Genomic DNA, 20,376 nt, shown 5'->3' with positions numbered 1-20,376 from the left:
GACTTTCTACAAAAAGGAGCATGCATGCCTACCTCCACGGCCTAGATAATCACATTTCTCTTCCTTCATCTTCTCTTCATCTGGCACACTACTATCTGAGCCCTTCCTCTGGTTCAGGTGAATGCTTCGCTGTTGCTGCTGGTGTGGATTCTGTTTGGGTGCTGCAGCCTGCGAGTTCATAGCTGGCCTTGGACTACTTGCTTGAGCACGTGTATAATGACCCTACACAGAACAAGATGGTAATGAGTCCACATGGCTTGCTTATACACACAAAGAATAAGCCTAGGGAGATAACACGGGATGATTCCCCCCACAGGCTACAGTATACCTACATGAACAGCGGTGCTACTTTGAGTAGAACAAGACCTACGGCGTGAAGTGATGCCAATATCTTCTTCTTTCAATAGAGAGTGAACATCATTGATAAAGGTCATTTGAACCATAGAAGGATCGACATTCTGTGGTTCTAGTACCTGGATTATGAAACAACAGGAAAACAATAAATATTTAAGGAAAGGATACTGAGCAAAGAACTGTTAGTGATTCTTTCCTTCTACCCTTATTTATACTTGGACATTTTGTCTTCCTACTTTTTAATTAAAGATATTCATGGATTAGATAGTGTCTTGGCATTTACAGGTAGAAAAATATAACAAGTTCAGAGACTTTGTAATTTCAAACAAAATATTACTGTTTCAACCTCCTAAAAGAATAGCAATATTATATAATCCCAGTCTTTCTAACACCTAATCAAGAGTCAAATCAAGAAAACTGATCAGCCCCAAGCAAACTCTGAAAAGGGTTAAGAATCAAACAAAGGCACAGAAGCAAGGTGATAAGAAAAAAAAATGTATATAAAAATTAATAGTAAAAAGCTCACATAGATTAAAAACGAGAAAAAAATGAAAGAGGTCCCACTGTGAATGTGAGTGAAAGAATGGGCAGAATTAAAAGATAAAAGCAAACTTTGCTAAGAACACCTATTATGTGCCAAGCATTTTATGAATATTACCTCGTCTGATCCTCAAAGTGGATGTTACTATGCCCATTTATAGTTGAGAAAATGGATACAAAGAAAGGTTAAGCAACTTGCCCAAAGTCACTTACCTAGGAAATATCTGAGGCTGAATTTTAACATTGATCTTAAACACTAGGGACACAAAGGATGATATATAGATAGTGTAGGATAAAAGGGACTGGCATGCTATGGTCCATGGAGTCATGAAAAATCAGACATAACTAAAGAACAACTTCTTGACTCCAGGCTCACTGCCCTTTTTTTATTTGAGCCACCAAGCTGCCTAGGAAAACATTATCCAATGTCCTTAAAACAATTCTGTACTTGTGGCAACCAGCTATGCTTAAAAGTGGGGGGGGGGGGGGGGGGGGGGGGAAGAGGAGGAAGGAGTATAAATTCAAAAGTATTTTCAGAGGCTAAATAATTTGTTTCTACAAGAAAATACCTTATGACTTGACTTTAAGGGAAGCTTTCATATAAAGCTCACAAAACACAACAAAAAGTTGTAAACAATAATAGAAAAAACTATTCTTTTATTTACTTATGACAATATTCCTTTCATTTGCCACTGCCCTAGGTGATAAAGTAGCAAATGCATAATTCTGTATTACATACAGAAAACAAAAGAGGCTCCATGTGTGAATGAGTATGCCCAGGCTATTCTGGGATTTTAAGCCAAGATAACCAGTCACGTTAAGGAAATCAAAGTTCCATTGTGACCTTAGGAACTGGAATAAAACTCACAATGCAAACTAACTTCATTTGTTCCAAAAAGTACTAGAGTACTTGTTACAGGTCTCATTGCTAAATAAAGCTAAGCTAATTCTTTGGAAAATGTAGTAACTATTAACTAGATGGACAAACTCAGAATGATGAAAAATTTAGATTTTAGTTCCTTTGTTTCAGAAACTTATCTAATTAGAAATATGTGAATGCATCTGGAATAAGAAGTTCCTTGTGGCAGGTAAACTTAATATAGGAAAGAACATGTAAATATTTTGCACATTTCAATGACAAGAAACCTAAACATGAAATCAGAATTAACTACTGGCATTATATACTAACAAAGACTGTTTTAATTACAAAACTATCTTTTTTAAAATGTTTGACTGAAGTATTTACCTGGTCATTCATAACAATCATGTTGTGGGTGAAGAGGTCATGGTGAGTAATTATACCAGTAAACGGCTGGGTGGCAGAATTTTGTTGTCTGTATACTCCCACTCTATATCTGTTTAAAGAATATGGACCTTTAAAGGAAACAGAGAATTTGGCAGGTAAGATTATGATTATAGATGTTACTGATAGGATAATTACATAGACTGGCATTTCCCCCCATCCCCCACCCCCCAGTCAATTCCAAAATATTTTGGAAAAGAAGTAGAATCTCACATGAGGCGATTCTCAGGTTACTTGTATAAACAATTTGAGAGACTATTTGATTAATATTTAAGAATTTTATACTCAAAAGTCAAAATAAGAGAGTCCTATATAGTGGGAAGTAGTGAGTAGAGTGCTGGTGGCCAGTGTCAAATCTTGCCCCTGACTTCTGCTGACTAGGCAACTTTCCAAGACAGTAAACTGAAGAATATATGCATGAGATCAACCATTCCACAAATGAAATTTCCTCATTTGGAAATGCCGATAGCAAAAAATACAAATTTAACTGAAACCAAACAATTCCAGCTAACTAGGGACAGAGAGAAAAGGGCCACCAGAGGGAGACCATCCAGTCTAAGACACTCACTTTCTAGTAGAAGACTATTAAGTGACTTGTCCAATGTGGTTTAAATAGTAACTGTCAGAGAAGTCGTTTTTGAAACCATGGCATCTGACTACTGAGCTGCAGCACTGAAAGTAGCATGTTTTGAATAAAGAAAATGCTTTGTACAAATACAAAGTATGCTTTTTGTATAAGAGAATGGGATTTTCCTGCAAGGACAAAATGATAAAAACACCTTCTGGTTATAGATAGAAAATACAATTGCTAATCAATATCCAAGTACACGGCATGTCACAAATCCTTCCTCAAATCAGAAGTGAAGTGAAGTTTATCAGAATAAAAATATTCATAGACAAATTTTCCAACTTTCTCCCGTATTTCATTAATTGTAAAATTGCAGATCTCCTTCAAGCCAATTCCCAATGATCTCAGATTGAAGGTTGTCCTTTCTCCTATGTCCAGCACACACTCTGCTCTCCTCCCAGTGTGGATGTATGAACACAGGGAAGCAAACTGTTTCCAAGTCTTCCCTCATCGTCAAACACAATCATAGGATCAGATAATACAATTAAGAGTGGGAAGGTAGTGAGCATCACTCTCACATTCTGCAGATGAGGAGTCACTGAGGGTAAAGGGGACACAGCCAAAAGTCAACTAACAAGTATGTGAAATAGGACTTGACCTGAGATCTTTCTAACTATAAGAGCCCTATCCCCCTTCAGAGTTCCCAATTCCCCTTCATTTTACACCAACAATCCCTTATTCATCTTCTTTTTGCTACTTAAGTGGCTACTGTTGTACCCAACATTCCTACAACACTGCCAACCCAATATATGGCCTTTTCTCCTGGACTATTGGAATATCTGTCCTCTTCACTAATCTAGCAGCTGCCACAATGCAGCACCTACAACAAAAATTTTAACCTGGCACCCTAATATAGGCCAAGAGAAAAGCCCTGTGTATCTTAAAGCTTTTCACAACCTAGGTTCTAATCTAACTGGTAGCAAACTGCTATCTTTGCACTGTGTTTCAGTTCAGGGGACCTGTTCCCCACCACCTATCTCAGGGGGCTTTGCAAGGACTCTCCACCCTTCTACCAGGAGAACATCTTCTTTCCTTGTGTCTCGTTAGCATCCTTCTTAAATCAGGCCTATTTTGATCCCTATGTAGCCCCCTCTCAGAAATTCCTTTGCATTCATTTTGCATATATTTCAAAACAACATTAGTTGTGTATATGTTCTCTCTTACACTAGAGATAGCAAACCTTTTAGAGACAATGCTGTGCCTCCACCCAGACCAAGTGTTGTGCTCACATCTCCCCACAGACTGAGTGCCATGCCACCACTGCCCGTCTCCCACAGGGGAGGGAGAAAGCCTTCCCATTGAGCTACTGGGCAAGTGAAGTAAGGAATGTCCTCAGCAAGAGTAGAAAGGGGAAAGGGAGTTGCCCAAGGACTCTGCTCCCCTCCAGCTCTGCTGCCCCTGAGCCACCCACCCTCCCCACCATGCCCTGCCTATTGGGCTGCTGGGCAGAGGGGCAAGGCATGTGAAAAAATGTCATCAGGCAGGTGGAGAGGGGGAGGGAAGCAGCTCCTCCCAAGTCCCTCTGCCTTTCTAGTAAAGGACTCTTGAGGGGGGAAGAAGGGGGGTATTCCATGCCCACAGAGAGTGCTCCGAGTGCCATCTTTGGCACCTATGCTATAGGCTCGCCATGACGCTATAGAATGTTAAGTTTCTTAATAGAAAGGGATGTTTTGTCCACATTGCTAGTACTTTGCATAGTGTCTGATATACTGAAGGTACATAAAAATAAAAATTAAAAAAAAAAAAAAAAGGAATTGGAAGGGAAGTCGATTTCCTAGCCTACCAGATTGAGAACTCAAAAGGACCCCAGAGCTTATCTAGTCTGAGCCTTTCATTTTTGCGGGTGAGGAAAACGAGGTGGGGGGAAAAGTTAAGTCTTGCTTCTCAGAAAGGCGCACACTAGAGAGGAGGTTAGATTTCCTAACTCAACATGTTACTCTATCAACTGCTACCTTGATGCCTTTGCACTTGTCTGGAGTAAGCTCTGATCCTTTCCAAAATTGCCTATTTCTTTAAGGTGGGGTTCAGGTAGTACTCCTTTCACGCCCAGGGATTAACTGCTCAGGTTCACCTCCAGTTTTTCTAAAGGCACGTTATCCCTCCAAACCCCTGAGGGCCAGGAAACTTAACTTCTGGCTTTTATCACCCAGTACCAGCACTGTGTTCCCTATAATGAAGCTAGACATTCACAAACTATGCTGTATTCCTAAAAACCATAAGCTTCAGTTTAATGTTACATAAAACTTCTATCCACTAATGTTCAATCTAGAATTTTATAGCTATATAACAGTTTGAGAAATTGAAATGATCAACCAGCCTGGGCCAGTCCAGAGGCAAAACCTGCACTGGTTAGATCACATGCTGCAGAAAAAATCTTTAACTTATGATAAAAGGAAATCAAATGAACACAGACATATGGTGGCAACTGGTTAAGAAGACACCATTGCTGCTTTTATGAGATAAAAGCAGTTTTGTTCAAGGCAGCTATGGATGACTGGTTCTGGGGCAGCTCCTTCAGGAAAGGCATACCTAGGATATTTTGTAATTTCCCATGAATCAAAATGCCAGGCAACTATTCTCATACCACCAGGTCTGCCACTCAAATAAGTTAATAAATTGCCCATAATTATATTAATGAAATCATCAAACATCCTATCCTAATATCTGTGATCCTAGTAGAGAGATCCTACCGTTCAGCATAAATCAGCAATTAGGACTTGCCCAAGTTCAAAGAGACAGGCTGGGTGAGGGACAACATTTAACTTCAGGTCCTCCTGGCTTTGAGGCCAATGCTCTATTTATCGTGCCATGGGATTTTTGTTTATATCCTTGCTATTAAAATGAAATCCAGCAACAACTGAATTGTCAATCTATGAACACCAGAGTCTAAGAGAAACCATGGAAACAAAGATGGTGGGGGAAGTGATGAGACTGATCCTCCCACTCCCTGACACTGGGTCAATATACTCCTTAATCCTAAATCCACTTTTCTCATCCAGCTACCACCCTAGGTCAGGCCTGCATCATCTCTCGCCTCCCAACTGGCTTCTTGGCTTTATTCTCTCTGCACCCCAATTTGCCCTCTACACAGCTGCCAAAGCCATGTGTGGGGTGGTAGCTCAGAATTGTTTTAATATGCATTTCTCTAATTATAATTTAAAGCATTTTTTGGCATGACTATAGAGACCTTTAATTACTTTGTCTGAGAACTGCCTGTTCATATCCTTTGCCCATTTATCAAATGGGCAAGAACTTATATTTTTAAGATATTAAACTTATTTCTTTACAAATTTAAGAGGCCTTTATTAGAGACTTGTAAACTTTTTTACACCATTATGATGACTGCATATTACTTTTTATCCTACTTCCTCTCGATTCTATTCACCACCCACCCATTTGCCCTCTTTTCTAACAGCCCCCACCCAATTCCTACTATTCTGTAGGGTAAGCCAGATTTCTATACTCTCTTGATTATGTTCCTTCCTCACTGAGTCAATTCCAATGAGAATAAGGTTCAAGTGTTCCCTTCCCCACGTGCCAGCTCCACTATGAACAGTCTTTTCATGCCACTTTTATGTGTGATAATTTTCTCCATTTTATTCCCCCCCCCTTCCTCCTGATGTATTCCTTTGTCTCATGCCTTAATTTTATATCAAATCATCACATTCAACTCAAACCTTTGCCCTATGTCGATGTATACTTCTAATTACCATAATAATGGCAAATTTCTTTGTTGTCATAAAAATAATCTCCCCATGGAGGAATGTACACAATTTAACTTTATTGAATATCTATTGAGTTCCCTTTCCCATATATCTTTTTATGTTTCTCTTGAGGCTTGATTTTTAGAGTCAAAATTTCCATTTGGCTCTGATTTTTTCCATCAGACTGTTTAGAAGTTCTCTATTTCAATGAATACCCATTTTTTATTTTCAAACCTATGATTATGCTTAGTTTTGCTGGTTAAGTGATTCTTGAATAAAGTCTTTTTTTGCCCTCTGGAATATTATGTTCTAGGCCCTCTTCAATTTTCCAAATTCTTTTTTAGCATGATTTTCTTTGAGTGAGCTTTTGTATGTCCCTTTCCATTTGAAAATGGAATTCTACTTTGTAAAGAGTCCTTTTCCTCCATGTAGAAGCTGCTAAATCATGTGTTATGCTGACTGGCTCCATAATATTTGAATTGTTTCTTTTTGGCTGCTTGAAATATTTTCTCCTTGAGCTGAGAGTTCTGGACTTTGGCTATAATATTCCTGGGGATTCTCCTTTTGGAGAATCTCTTTCAGAAGGTGACTGGCAGATTCTTTCAATTTCTATCTTGCCTTCTGATTCTAGAATATCAGAGCAGTTTTCTTTGATGATTTCTGACCTCCCCTTACTGTCTGTGGCCAAGAGCTCCAGAAGCTTTGGCAGCCATTCCAGTTGTGCCTGCTCTTGTGGCTGTGGTGAGGCCTGCCCTGTTGTGTTGCACTCCACCTCCATCCTAGTCTATAAGATCCCTTGTGCTGGCTTTCTAATTAGTTTTGGACTGAGAAATTATTCCAACTTGCATTTTTGTGGATTATGCTACTCTATACCATCATTCTGAAATATTCTATCAGTATTTTAGAGATAATTTGGTAGAGATCAGATCAATCTGGGTACCTTCTCTGCCATCTTGTCTCCAATGACTCAAGCATTATCTTGGGCACAAGAGGCCTTTTCTGGGCCCCTGAACTGTCAGTCAGTGCTTCTTCCTCTGTTACCTCGTGTCTCCAGACTACATTACAGCTCCAAAGCTTTAGTGCAATGTTGAGCTTGCCTCCTCTGTTGGAAGGTCAGTGTTCTGGAGGAAAGAGACTGAGCTGTCCTGACACAAAGCCTTAGTACAAATGTTGATCAATTTCTGCAGATTTAAAATCTTAATCTTGCATAAAAATCTCTGCAACCCATCATTTTAGTCTTCTTAAGAAGCAGTGACTTATCTTTGAGAAAAAGATTTAGGCTGTCTGTGGTGCCCTGGAATTATAGACAAGATGGACCATATCATACCCATTACTAACATTATTCTACTTCTCATACAAATTCCAAAGAATAAATGGGGGGGGGGGAATCTTGAGCAAAATATGTGCACTTAACATATTACTACATTATTGTTAATAATTGCACACTAACAGCATGAGAAGGAATACTATGATAATTTATCACCAAAGTAACACATTGATCTCTTCCACATGGTCAAACTTGAAATCTTGAGAGAAATATGAAAAACCTCCAATACTCCATTTTTCAAAATGAGGCAAAGGAATAAACATTCACATAGTACCTACTATGTGCCTGGCTCTGTATCAAGCCTTTTTTACAGTTATTTTCTCCTTTGATTTTCATCACAGCCTCTTGAGATAGGTGCTGCTATTATCACCCCCATTTTATAGCTAAAGAAACTGAGACCATCAGAGGAGAAGTGACTTGCCCAAGCCCACACACCTATCTGAGGTTGAATTTGAACTCAGGTCTTCCTGACCCAGGGTCCTGTGCTTTTTTTTAAAAACCTACTGAGACACCTAGCTAACACCACCAGGTCTAAGTGACAAAGAAAAATAAGAGAGATGAGATTTTAGATACTTCTACAAATGGAGAATTCTGCAACCATTTATGTACCTGTTTAAGTAAGAAACCTACGGCCTTTTTTATTTTTAGACTATGACACAAGTCTTCGCCAGTTTTCCTGACCCAAAGGACATTTCAATTTTCATCTAGGCTGATCTGACTTGGAGATTTCACTTCTTAATGTTTATTCAATGTCATTTCTTTGAACCAGACAAGGATTATACTCTTTAAAGCCTCATCCTTATAAGAAGGAGGTTGAAACATTCATTTTTCTCTCCGTGGAGATGTGAATCACCTAGTCACATGGCTTGACACAATCTGTGGATCCTTTGCTGGAAACTCTTGGGCATCTCTCTCCTCTTTTCTACATTTTTCGGTCTCCCCCACCCCCATCAGTTGGTCCTCTGAAAATTGAATTTGAGGGGCAGCTGGGGGTGGGGTTCAGTGGCCTCAGACATTTCCTAGCTGTGTGAGCCTGGGCAAGTCATTTGACCCCCATTGCCAAGCCTTTAGTGCTCTTCTGCCTTGGAACCAATATACAGTATGGATTCGAAGACAGAAGGTAAGGTTTAAAAAACAAAACAAAACACCACCAAACACAATTCCTTGTAAATAATTTAGGGAAACCTGCAAGATCACAGAATCATTAAGATCCATTCAGCCTAAAAATAGGTAGGTAGGCACAGAGAATAGAAAAAGTGAAACTTGGATTTAGAAAACCCCAAGTTAAAAATCTGGCCTCATATACTACCTGTGTGTGACCCTGAGGAAGTCACTTCACTTAAGCTTACCTTAGTTTCCTCATCTCTAAAATGGGAATAACAACAGACACTACCTTCCAAAGTTGTTGGAAGGATAAAATGAGGTATTATTACTATTACAAACAAGAATTTCCTTTATAAAATAATAACTGCTCTTCTGGTTCTTCTTAAGATCTTTGGGGAAGAAGAGGACTCAGTACCTCCACATTTGCAACTTAGAGCTCAGGAACTTCAGCCATGAAGTATTGCTAATTTTCTACACCAGGGAATGAGCTTGCCCCTTCAACCATCAAAAGCTTCTTTTGGAAACTTTTATTTTGTACTTAATCAGATTGGATGTCATGGAATATATATTAGATTGACCTTCCCAAGGATGAGCTCAATTTCATTCTCCAAGTCTAAATAAAGTAAAGGTGGAGTGATGGTTTGCCTCCACTTCACCTGAATTGGTAATAAGAAGCCTAATCAATCAGTCATAGGTCTTAGACCAGGTGAACTGCACAGGAGTCATGTTTGGAGAAGTCAAGACAACTTGGCTGCTGTCCAGGGGTCAGCTAGAAATGATCCAGATTGGAGCAAGAGTGGCATTCCAGGAAAAAAGACAGGTTTGAGATGTGGAAGAGAAATCAGACTAGCATCCTTGGAGTAAAAGACCTGGGGGGCCAGACAGCCTAGGAAAAAAGTGTTTCTCCCCGCCCCCCATCTTCTCCTAGGCAGACACTGCAATATCTGCTGCTCGGTTATCTTGAACTTTGCCTCCTCCACAGAGGCAGATATAAATATAAAGTTGGTGGAAAAGCCCCAACCTCTGTCTAGTGAAGAATTTTTCTGACTAGCTGCTTGAAGCCTTCATAGCTTTTCATCTAAAATAAATTCCCTAAAGGTGAAGGAGGAGAGTGTGGGAACAGAGGGACCCTTTGGGCCTAACTGAGCTCATTAGTTTAACAGGGTTTGACACTAACACAGAGTCTGGCAAATAGGAGGCATCAAGGAGTGAATCAAAGAATGAAGAACACTCATGACCGTCACAAACCTGCCCTTGGAGGGAAGCAAAGACTCATTAAGCCTTTACAAAGACACCTCAAAGTCTCTAGTGTCCAGGGCCTGAGCAGCCAGTGACTATTTCCTCTCCCCCTTTAAAGGGAGCAGAGGACTGGAACATGACCTGCCCAGGAAATCCCTTCCGTTTTCAGTAGATTAACTTTCCTTGTCTGGATGATGCAGTCACTGCTACTGCCTTCTTCTGTCCTAAAATGTTAGGGTGATGGACACAAACAGAATTTTAAGATGAAAATAGAAAATTCTCAGGTCTCTGTGACAATGGGTGAGTTTGCATTTCGATAGCACTTAGTATGTGCCAGATACTGTGCTGAGTTTTACATTCTTTCATTGGATTCTCACAATCCTGGGAAGGAGGAGGTGCTATCATCATCTCCATTTTACAGAGAAGGAAACTGAGGCCAACAGGTTTAGTGAACTGCCCAGGGCCACATAGCTAGCAAGTATGTGCATCTGGACCTGAACTCAGGTCTTCTTGACTCCACACCCAAGAGCATTCCTTCATCTTTAAGACTTTTAAACTTTTCCTATCAAAATTTTGATGAAAAAATTCCTTTGCAGCCAACAAACAGAATTTTTTCTACTTCTTGGCATATATTCTAGGTTGAAATATTAATGAGCAGGAAAGTATTGACAAGGCTTATCGAGTTAGTCGTTGAGTGAACCATCCCTGGGGTCGCTTGTATGCCCTCAAACCAGTCCACTGCTCACAGAGGCCTCAGACACCAAACAGGGAAATGAAACCTAGAAATTCTGCTTTCATTAAATCCTCTTCTAGGAAGAGGGAAAGGGAGGCTTGGGTTTATTTTAATGCACACGCACATGGAAAAAACGTGTGTGACCCTATGGACATCTCTAGACACATATGAATACATACAACACACACATGCTGTCCCCCCCCCCCCCATGGCAGTGAACACAGAATCATATGCAATTTAAAAAATGACTGAAAAGAACTCATAAAATTCACTTTGGCTTTCTTGTATTATTCATTTGAAAGATGAAAACTTTGGGTAGATGAGGATTAAATTTAAGGTCTCTTTCACTTTTCTAAATAAATATACACAACGTAGAGCAGCTAGGAGGCTCAGTGGATAGAGAGCCAGAACTAGAGACAAAAGATCCTGGGTTCAAATCTGACATCAGACAGCTTAGCTGTGTGATCCTGGACAAGTCACTTAACCCCCACTGCCTAGCCCTTACTGCTCTTCTGCCTGGGACCAATATACATGCTGATTCTAAAATGGAAGGTAAGGGTTTATAAAAAATTACACAAAGATACACAATGTATATGATTACTACTAATGGTAGGAATCATGACTATTTTCTTCTAGCTAAATTATCTGGCTCTAAATGATTTTACATCAACTAGAGAAAAAACCCTAATCCCTCACTGAGCCAGAAGAGGTCAAAAGCAGAAACAGAGTCATTTGCTGCTCAGGTTTTTTCTTCAACTTTCTATCTTGAATAGAGGAAATCCTAAAACGATGTTTTTTAGTTGTTTTTTTTCTTCCCTATTAGGACTGACACCAACATGGCATTCTGTACAGTCTGTAAAGCTCTTTACAAACATGATCACCCTGAGGGAAACACCTCAGGTATTGGCTCCCTTTTCAGATGAGGGCCCTGACAGAGATGGATAAGAGACTAGGCCTCTCCACTACAATGAGCCATTTTCCCAAGGAAACGTCATCAATGAAACCCTTCCTCTGGGCCAGGCCCTGTGCTTAGTTCTCAGAATAAGAATGAAAGCACCAAGAGTTTCTGTCCCCAAGATGCTTCTCTTCTAACAACATAAAACAAGGCTGAGGTCGCCCAGCAGGGCACACTTGACAAGGCCAGATTGCAGCCTGTTAAGCCATGGCTCTAGCGCCTAATCCCCCGCCCTCCCCCCAAGTCGAAGGGACTAAGAGAATGACTTCAAGGGCTCAAGCGACCTTCTAGGATGAAGAATTTTTTAGAGCATGACAGAGACATTGGAGCACACCTGTGGGGCTCATAGAGGATGACGACGAAGGTGCAGTATGCCTACAAAGCCTGGTGTCTCAACCGGAGCCCTCCTACATGCCGATACGGCCCAGTTTCTAAAAGCCTAGAACCAGTCCAGGCTCAAGTTCTGAGACTCCCTACCAGAAGGCTGGCCTCAAGGTGGGGATTCTCTGTGTGTGTTGGGGGGAGGTGATAAAAAAAAGGGAAGAAAAGGTCAGCAATTCATTAAATGTTATCTATTAACTGAAGAGAGAATTTCAACCTGAATCTATGGAAAGAGTACTCAGACTGGGGAAATAAAAGGTACTTAAGTAAAAAGTACATTTGTCAAGATTTTAAGCTCTTGCTTAATTGCATTTTGGGGCAGATAAATCACTGCTTCCTGGATTGTCACATCACAAAGTGAGTTTATGATGTGCATGCAGAGAAGTTTATTATAAATCAAACAGTGGCGTGTGCTGAAAATGGATTTGGATCCCTATACAAGGAGGGCAAGAGGCTAGAATAAAAATCTAATTATTTCAGTACTTCAACACAAAAGCTGCTTCTCCATCCTTTCTTGAACCCATTGCCCCCACTTAGCTTACACTAGAAAAAAAATCTTTATCTAAAATTAGTAGCCTTAGCTAAAATAACAAGTCTTTTCTAAAGTCACAGTCCATTATGACAGCTTTCATTAAGTATGATATGTGGTTTGAAGTTTTTATTTTTAATTATTAAAATATCATGACTTATCCATCACTATATTACAAGTATACTGTAAACTAAACATAAGCCAGGTCCCATCTATATTCTAAATATTGGGTTAAATAGAAAAACTACTCACAAAAAAGCCAAAGACTTTAAAACTGGGTAATCAAGTACACAGTGACTATTTTCTATCCCTTAAAATGACTGAGCTAATTACTTTAAGGTTTTAAAAGGAGATTATTTCAGCCCTCAGCTTGTAGGCTTCAAGGTCAAACAAGTAACCTACAATGAGCTGCCTACCTCTGATAAAGAATGGCCCACTGGCCTCTTCAAGTCCACATGGAATCACACTTTAAAGATTTTTTTTTTTTTTGCAACCTTCTTTTCCTTTTTACCTTCTATTTTTTATTCTATTTTCTTTTCTACATCGAATTGTATTTTTTTCTAGGTACAAAAACTTATCTTCTTCCAATCACTACTACCTTATAAATAATTTTTTGAACTCCACCCAAAGGCATCCTGACCTTGCTTTTTATGAAAAAATTTATTCTAGCTACTACTGGAGATGGTTGCTAGGGAGGTAAAGGCTGCACAGACACAACAGGCCTTATGGTCTCCACTGGCTATTGTTTATATATCTCATTTTCATGCTTTTTGTTGTGCTTATTTTTTTAAATGGAAGTCAAGAGTGAAATGAAAGCCAGGAGAAACATTTCTAAGGAATTTAAATTGATGAATCAATGAGATGAAAAGGATTTAGGATGGCTCTATAAAATAATAAAAGAAAGAGGAAATTTATGCTGTTAAAACTTGGTAAGATTATAAATTTAAAGCTAGAGGTCATCAATTCTTTAAAGTTTTTTTTCATTTTTATGTCCCTTGTCTTCCATTCTAAAAAAAAAAAAATCAACCACAATAAAAAGCAAATTCTGTGCCACCTACTTGCCCTAATAATAACAAAGGCTGGCATTTATAGTTTTCAGGTTCAAAAAGTTACATTAGATTCTCACAACAGCTCTCAAAAAGAGGGAGATATTATTATCAATTATTATCAACGTGCCTAAGGTCAACACAGCTATGAAATGTCTGTGGTTGGATTTGATTTCAGGTATTTTTAACGCCAGGCTCAGTACTCTACCACCTACAAGCCATTTAAGCTGTTTCCTATGTGCCAGCTGCCTGTGAGCAGGCAGCAAAAAATAATCAATGAGCCATTTCTAAGAACAACAGGACCAGAAGGCTGTCATCAGGACAAAGTATGTTGGGAAGAGAAGGTCGACTGGACATATGGTGCCAGTCCTTGGCAAGTCAGGAAAAAGCAAAATAGGCAAGCCTCCAGAATATCTGGTGAGCTTCCTGAGGCAAACTTAGGGGAGGATATAGGCCAGAGCATGAAAATGTGGTGAGATGCATACTTGGAGGTGACTCCAAAACCAGGCTTACACTCCCATCACGGGTGTCAAGACTTCCCTGCCAGTGGCTTTCTAAGACAATATTCATTCTGTAGTAGGGACCCTTTTCTATTTGAGTTTGCTGCACTGGATGATCTCTGGGGCTTCTAGCTCTAAAATCTATAATCCTATCAATAATCAAGAAGACCTCACAAGAAAGGCTGAAGCTAAAACTCCAGGCAATCAAATATTGCAAGCATGTTAATTTCTCTCAGAAATCAACATTTCTCTATTTCATTACTGATATCTTAATGATAGATAGTACTTATCTACTTGCCAAGAAAATACCAGGAATTATATGAACACAATTACAAAACACTTTTCACACAAATAAAGTTAGCTCAAAACACCTGGGAAAATATTAATTGCTCATGGGTAGGTCAAGCCAATAAAAGAAAAATGGCAATTCTACCTAAATTCATCCATCTTATTCAGTGCCTTGCCACACTGCCCAAAAATTCTTTTAGAGAACTAGAAAAATTAATAACAAAATTCAACTGGAAGAACAGAAAGAGCAAAGAATATTAAGGGAATCAATGTAAAAAAAATGTGAAGGAAAGTAGCCCTAGCAGTACCAGACCTCAAACTGTACTATACAGTAGTAACCATTAAAACAATATGGTACCAGCTAAGAAATAGAGAAAAGGATCAGGGGAATAGATTAGATATTTAATACTTAGTAATAAATGACCATAATAAATTAGTTTGACAAATCAAAAGATCCAAGTTTTGTCAAAAACTGTTGGGAAAATTGAAAAACATTATGGCAGACTGGAGATAGACCAACATCTCACACTATTTACCAGCATAAGATCAACATGGGTACCTGATTTAGACATAAAAGGTGATACTATGAGAAAATTAGGGGAGTACAGAATAGTTTATCTTTCAGATCTATGGATAAGGGTAAAATTTATGACCAAACAAGAGATAAAAAGAATTAAGGGATGTAAAATGGATAAATACTAACATTAAATTTAAACGGTTTTGACAAACAAAAACAATGCAACCAAAATAAGAAGGAAAAACAGGGGGGAGGGGCAGCTAGGTGGCTCAATGATTGAGAACCAGGCCTAGAAAGCTAGGAAAAATTTTACAACAATCTATGATGAAGGTTTCATTTCTCAAATATATAGAAAACTAAGTCAAATTTATAAAAATCTAAGTCATACTCCAATTGATAAATGGTCAAAGGATAGGAACAGGCAGTTTTTCAGATAAGAAATCAAAGCTATCTATAAGTCACATAAAAATGTTCTAAATCACATAAAAATGTTCTAAATCCTTCTCAATTAGAGAAATGTGAATAAAAATAATTCTGAGGTACCATCATCTTATACCTATTAGATTGGCTAATATGATGGAAAAGGAAAATGATAAATGTTGGAAGGGATATGGGAAAATCAGGACATTACTGCCTTGCTGATGGAATTGTGAATTGATCTAATCGTTTTGGAGCACAATTCTGAACTATGCCCAATGGGCTTTAAAACTGTGCATACCCTTTGATCCAGCAATACCACTATTAAGTCTGAAGATCTATTTGTATAAAAATATTTATAGCAGCTCTTTTTGTGGTAGCAGAGAATTGGAAATTGAAGGGTTTGTCCATCAATTGGAGAATGGTTGAACAAGTCATGGTATGTGACTGTTAAGATTAAAATTCTTGGGAACTTATTAAATTATAATTTATTACATTTTATTAAAATATTTATTAAAATTATAATTTATTAAATAGTGAAAAGTGGGTCCATTACATGGCCAGTTAACTAACACAAGCTCATTTGCTTATTCCTGAATTTCTCAGATCCATAAACATATGTCCCAGTGACATCATTTTTTCTGGGTCACCCCAACTGAATAGAATTGACCTCAGAGGCCAATCTTCTGTATACTGGGAGTCAAGTGGGATAAGATGCAAGTTGGGAAGGCAGGGAGTCTCCAGGTTTCTGGCTGATATCCTCTTTCCACAGATATGGCTCAGGCCTTGTTCTTAATCCAATCTAAAGGTGGAAATCCAATTCACTAGGAAAACACCCCATGACTGACCTTAAGGTACCCAAGAAAAGGGTGGAAACTGGTGTTCAAATCTCACAATTGTAATGGAATATTAATGTGAATATCAAGAAATGACAAGCAGGATCATTTCAGAAATGACTTATATGAATTGATGTAGATTCAGAAGAAATTGTACACCATATTTTTGGATGAACAACCGTGAATGACCTAGTTATTTTCAGCAATGCAGCGATTCAAGACAATCCCATAGACTCAAGATGAAAAAACAATCCCGCCGCTTTACCCCAAGTATTCATCTGCCTTCTTCTTCCTATTCTCTACCCTGCCCTTGGAACAAACATAGGTAAGTCACCCAAAGCACAACCCCACATAGGCCAGAGCCAAAATGCTTGCCCCACACAGTTTTGCTAGTCTATTATTTCTCACTCAGGAGGTAGGCAATATTCAAAATCAACAGTCTTTTGGATTGAAATTGTTAGATTTTACAATGTGTAATTTCTTCTGATTCTGCTCATTTGGCTCTCACTGGTTTAAAATGAAATTCAAGAGATACCTGTTCTTCCCATTTGTGTTCATCCAACTTGTGGCCTAACTATGAGTTAAGTTGTCCCCTACAATTTTCTCCTTCTTAAGCTAATAGCTCCATCCCCAACACCCTTTCCTTTTAAAATCATCAAAACAAGAAGGGAATGGGGAGGAGGAAGAGATGTACTAGAGTAAGAGGAAACAAGCATGTATTAAACACCTAGTTGGCCAGGTACTGTGCAAAGCACCTCCCTTCCCATTAGATTTCAAATACTCTAATCTTTTCCAATTGATCAGTTTCTTATATTTCTGCTTTACTCCTGGATTTGAATTTCAAAATTTCTACCGAGGGACTCAAATTTATTAAAGACTTGTTTTTCTTCCAATGGGATTAGATTTAAGTTTTGCTGGAAAAGTTATTAAGTCTAAATCTTGTGCCCTTTGGAATTTTATATTCCACACTCTCAGCTCTGTTAAAATGGTAGCCCCTAAATCTAACATGATCCTGACTGTGGTTCCTCCACACTTAAAATTCTTTCTTTCAGATTGAATGAAGTATTTTTGTTTGAATTGAAAGCTCTGGATTTTGGCTATCACTTTGATGTGAGCTTTCATTTTGAGGTTTCTTTCAGGAGGTGGCTACTAGATGCTTTCTATTTCTTAGCTTATAAGGCTTTCTAAAAGAGTTCTGGACAGTTTTCTGTCACAATTTCTTGAAAGATGATATCTAGGTTCTTTTTCAATGACCACTTTTGGTGTAAAACACTAGTTCTTTAATTTTATCTTCTTCATCAATTTCCAAGGTCAGTCTGCTTACTACCAAATGAGGTCTCATCAATATTACTGGACAAAAATAAAGATGAGAATTTTTCTTTAAAATTCTAAAGGGGGACAGTGGAGTGGCTCAGTGATAGAGCCAAGTCCAGAGAGGGGAGGTCCTGGGTTCAAGTCTGATCTCATGCACTTCCTAGCTGGGTGACCCTGAATAAGTCGCTTAATGCCCCATTGCCTAGTCCTTACCGCTCTCTTCTACCTTAGAACCAATATACAGTATTGATTCTAGGTCAGAAGGTATGGTTTAAAAAAAAAAAAAAAAGGCTAAAACAAAATCCACTCCACAGATCAATAGGTCTTCTTAAAATTAAGGTAGGCAATACTTCTTGCTATGTTTTAAAACATATACTCTTCAATTTATTTCATAAAGTTTATTAAGTTAAGAACTGCGGTCTTTAGTGAACTTTACCTTTATACATCTTTGCCATCCTCAAACTGTGTTGTTATCTTCCCTTTCCTCAGCACACAATTTCATTCTGCTCCTGGGCTCAAGGAAGGGAGTTTTCCATTGCCCCTCCTTGGAACATCATCAGCTTATCCTGTCCAAAGCTGTGCTTCTAAACCAGATGGATCCTTGTACTGCCTGGCCTTGCTCACTGGAGTTGCCCTTTGTGTTTGTCTTTCCATAGCAGTGCTTAGACCAGGCTCCTCCAGGCAGAGGGAAACTAAAACACCATTGAGGGACCCAAAGACCCACAAGCTCTGATTCAGAGGACTTCAACTGACCAGGAGGGATGAGCTCAGCACAAGGTCTGAGAGGACCTAGACTCAGACTAAATGGGAACAACTGCCCTAGCACAAGGCCCCAATTCAAGAATGGAGGCTGAAGATTTAAGTAAACAGCAGCAACACTAACAAAGAATTATAATAAATCCAGGTACCTTAAAAATACAACCAAGAAGGATACAGAGTAACCCCAAAACTTTAAGCAAAGATGCAATGGAAAATGAGATTTTTCAGAAAGGATTCCACTGTTTCTAGGAAGAAAGGAAGACATAACAAATGAAATAAAATCTCTTTAGATAATAGTCAAAAAAAAGAATACTTAAAACAGAAAATGGGAAACCCTAACAAAAGAATGGAGTCCCTAAAAATTATAATAGATCAAACAGAAATTTGACTGCATAAGACATTTAACAGAACAAAATCCAAAGATTTTCTGAAATGGAATTTCTGAAATGTATGGTATTTGATCAACAAAAATAATCAACCTGGAAAACAAGTTGAGAAATGATTTAAGAAACAGCACTCAGAACACTGTGGTAAAGGAAAACAGCATGAAAACTGTTTCAAGAAATTAAAGACACGAAAATTGCCTGAATCTTTTAGAATAAGGCAGAATGAAAACTGAAAAAATCCATGGCTCACTTCCTAAAAGAAAGCCAAAAAGGGGAATAAAAAATATCACAATGCCATAGCCCAAATGCAGAATTTCAGAGTTATATAAAAAATACTACAAAACAGCCAGAAAGAAAAACATATAAGAACCAAGGAACCAGTCAGAAACAATTAAGACCTGCCAGCTTCTCCTAAAAGGTAAAGAATTTGAAATGAAATATTCCAGAAAGCTAAAGGTATAAGCCTATAACCAGAATAATTTAATCTGGAAATCTGTCAAAAGAGAAAAAAAAGAGAACTTTCAAGCATTCCTAATGAAAGGACCACAGTTGAGTAGACACACTGAAATACAAACAAAAGAGCATTTGAGACATTGCAAAAGATCAGCTGATGATGAAATCCTATCTAGAAGAGATGTATCCCCTATAAATATATCTTCAAAGAGCTTTGTGGGAGTTAAATGGAACAAAGATAAGCCTTCTAGATGGATTGGCTCTCTTCTTATGTTTTTTAAAAATAAGTTTTTATTGATATGTTTCTTATATCATCATACTTATCTCTCTTCCAGAGCCATTATATATCTCAAATAGTATTTTTTTAAAAGAGGGGAAAAAATTGATCAATACACCTTGACAGAATCCAAAAATGCTTGCAATATGTTAACAATTGTGGACCTCCAAATTCCATGAAGGAGTAAAGCTAGGGAGTCCCATCATCTCTTTTCAATTGAGTCACGCTTGATCCCTGTGATTCTGTTTTACTCACTTTTGATTTTTGCTGTATGGTTGTCATTGTTATGGTGTATTCATAGCTTTTCACTCTGTATCAGTTCATCTTTCCTCACTTCTCTGTGTTCATTATACACGTCATTTTTTACAGCACAATAAATATTCTATTACATTCACACCAGAATTTCTTTTAGTCATTCCTTAGCTAATGGATATCTACTTCGTTTGTTACACAAAAAGTGTGGTTATAAATACTATGGTATAGATGAGGGACTTTTTTTTTCCTCTCTCAATAAGATGGCTTCCTTGGGATATAAACTCAGAGGGCATGGGCACTTTAGTCACTTGATTTGCCTAATTCCAAATTGCTTTTCAAAATGGCTGTACCACTTTGCAGCTCTACCAAACCATATTAGTGAATCTATCATTTCACAATCCTCCAACACTGACTATTGTCATTTTTGCCACTTTGCAGGATGTGAGGCGATATTGTAAGGTTGTTTTAATTTTTATTTTGGTCATCAGTGATTTGGAGCATTTCTTCATGTGGTTGTTAATACTTTGCCTT

The 20,376-nt window shown here is 38.3% G+C and overlaps 1 protein-coding gene across 1 annotated transcript in view; it reads right to left on the bottom strand.

Moving 5' to 3' along the window:
* JMJD1C (jumonji domain containing 1C) overlaps positions 1–20,376 on the bottom strand; it is a 92,320-nt gene that overhangs the window by 43,690 nt on the left and 28,254 nt on the right. Inside the window, 3 exon segments of the mRNA XM_044659211.1 lie at positions 33–222; positions 333–473; positions 2,141–2,268. Of these exon segments, the coding sequence (XP_044515146.1) occupies positions 33–222; positions 333–473; positions 2,141–2,161 (352 nt within the window). The 5' untranslated portion in view covers positions 2,162–2,268.

The sequence above is a fragment of the Gracilinanus agilis genome, chromosome 2 (genome assembly GCF_016433145.1).
Source record: "Gracilinanus agilis isolate LMUSP501 chromosome 2, AgileGrace, whole genome shotgun sequence".
Lineage (NCBI taxonomy): Eukaryota > Metazoa > Chordata > Mammalia > Didelphimorphia > Didelphidae > Gracilinanus > Gracilinanus agilis.
Note: the sequence above shows the minus strand (reverse complement) of the source record. Positions and strands in the feature narration are given on the sequence as shown.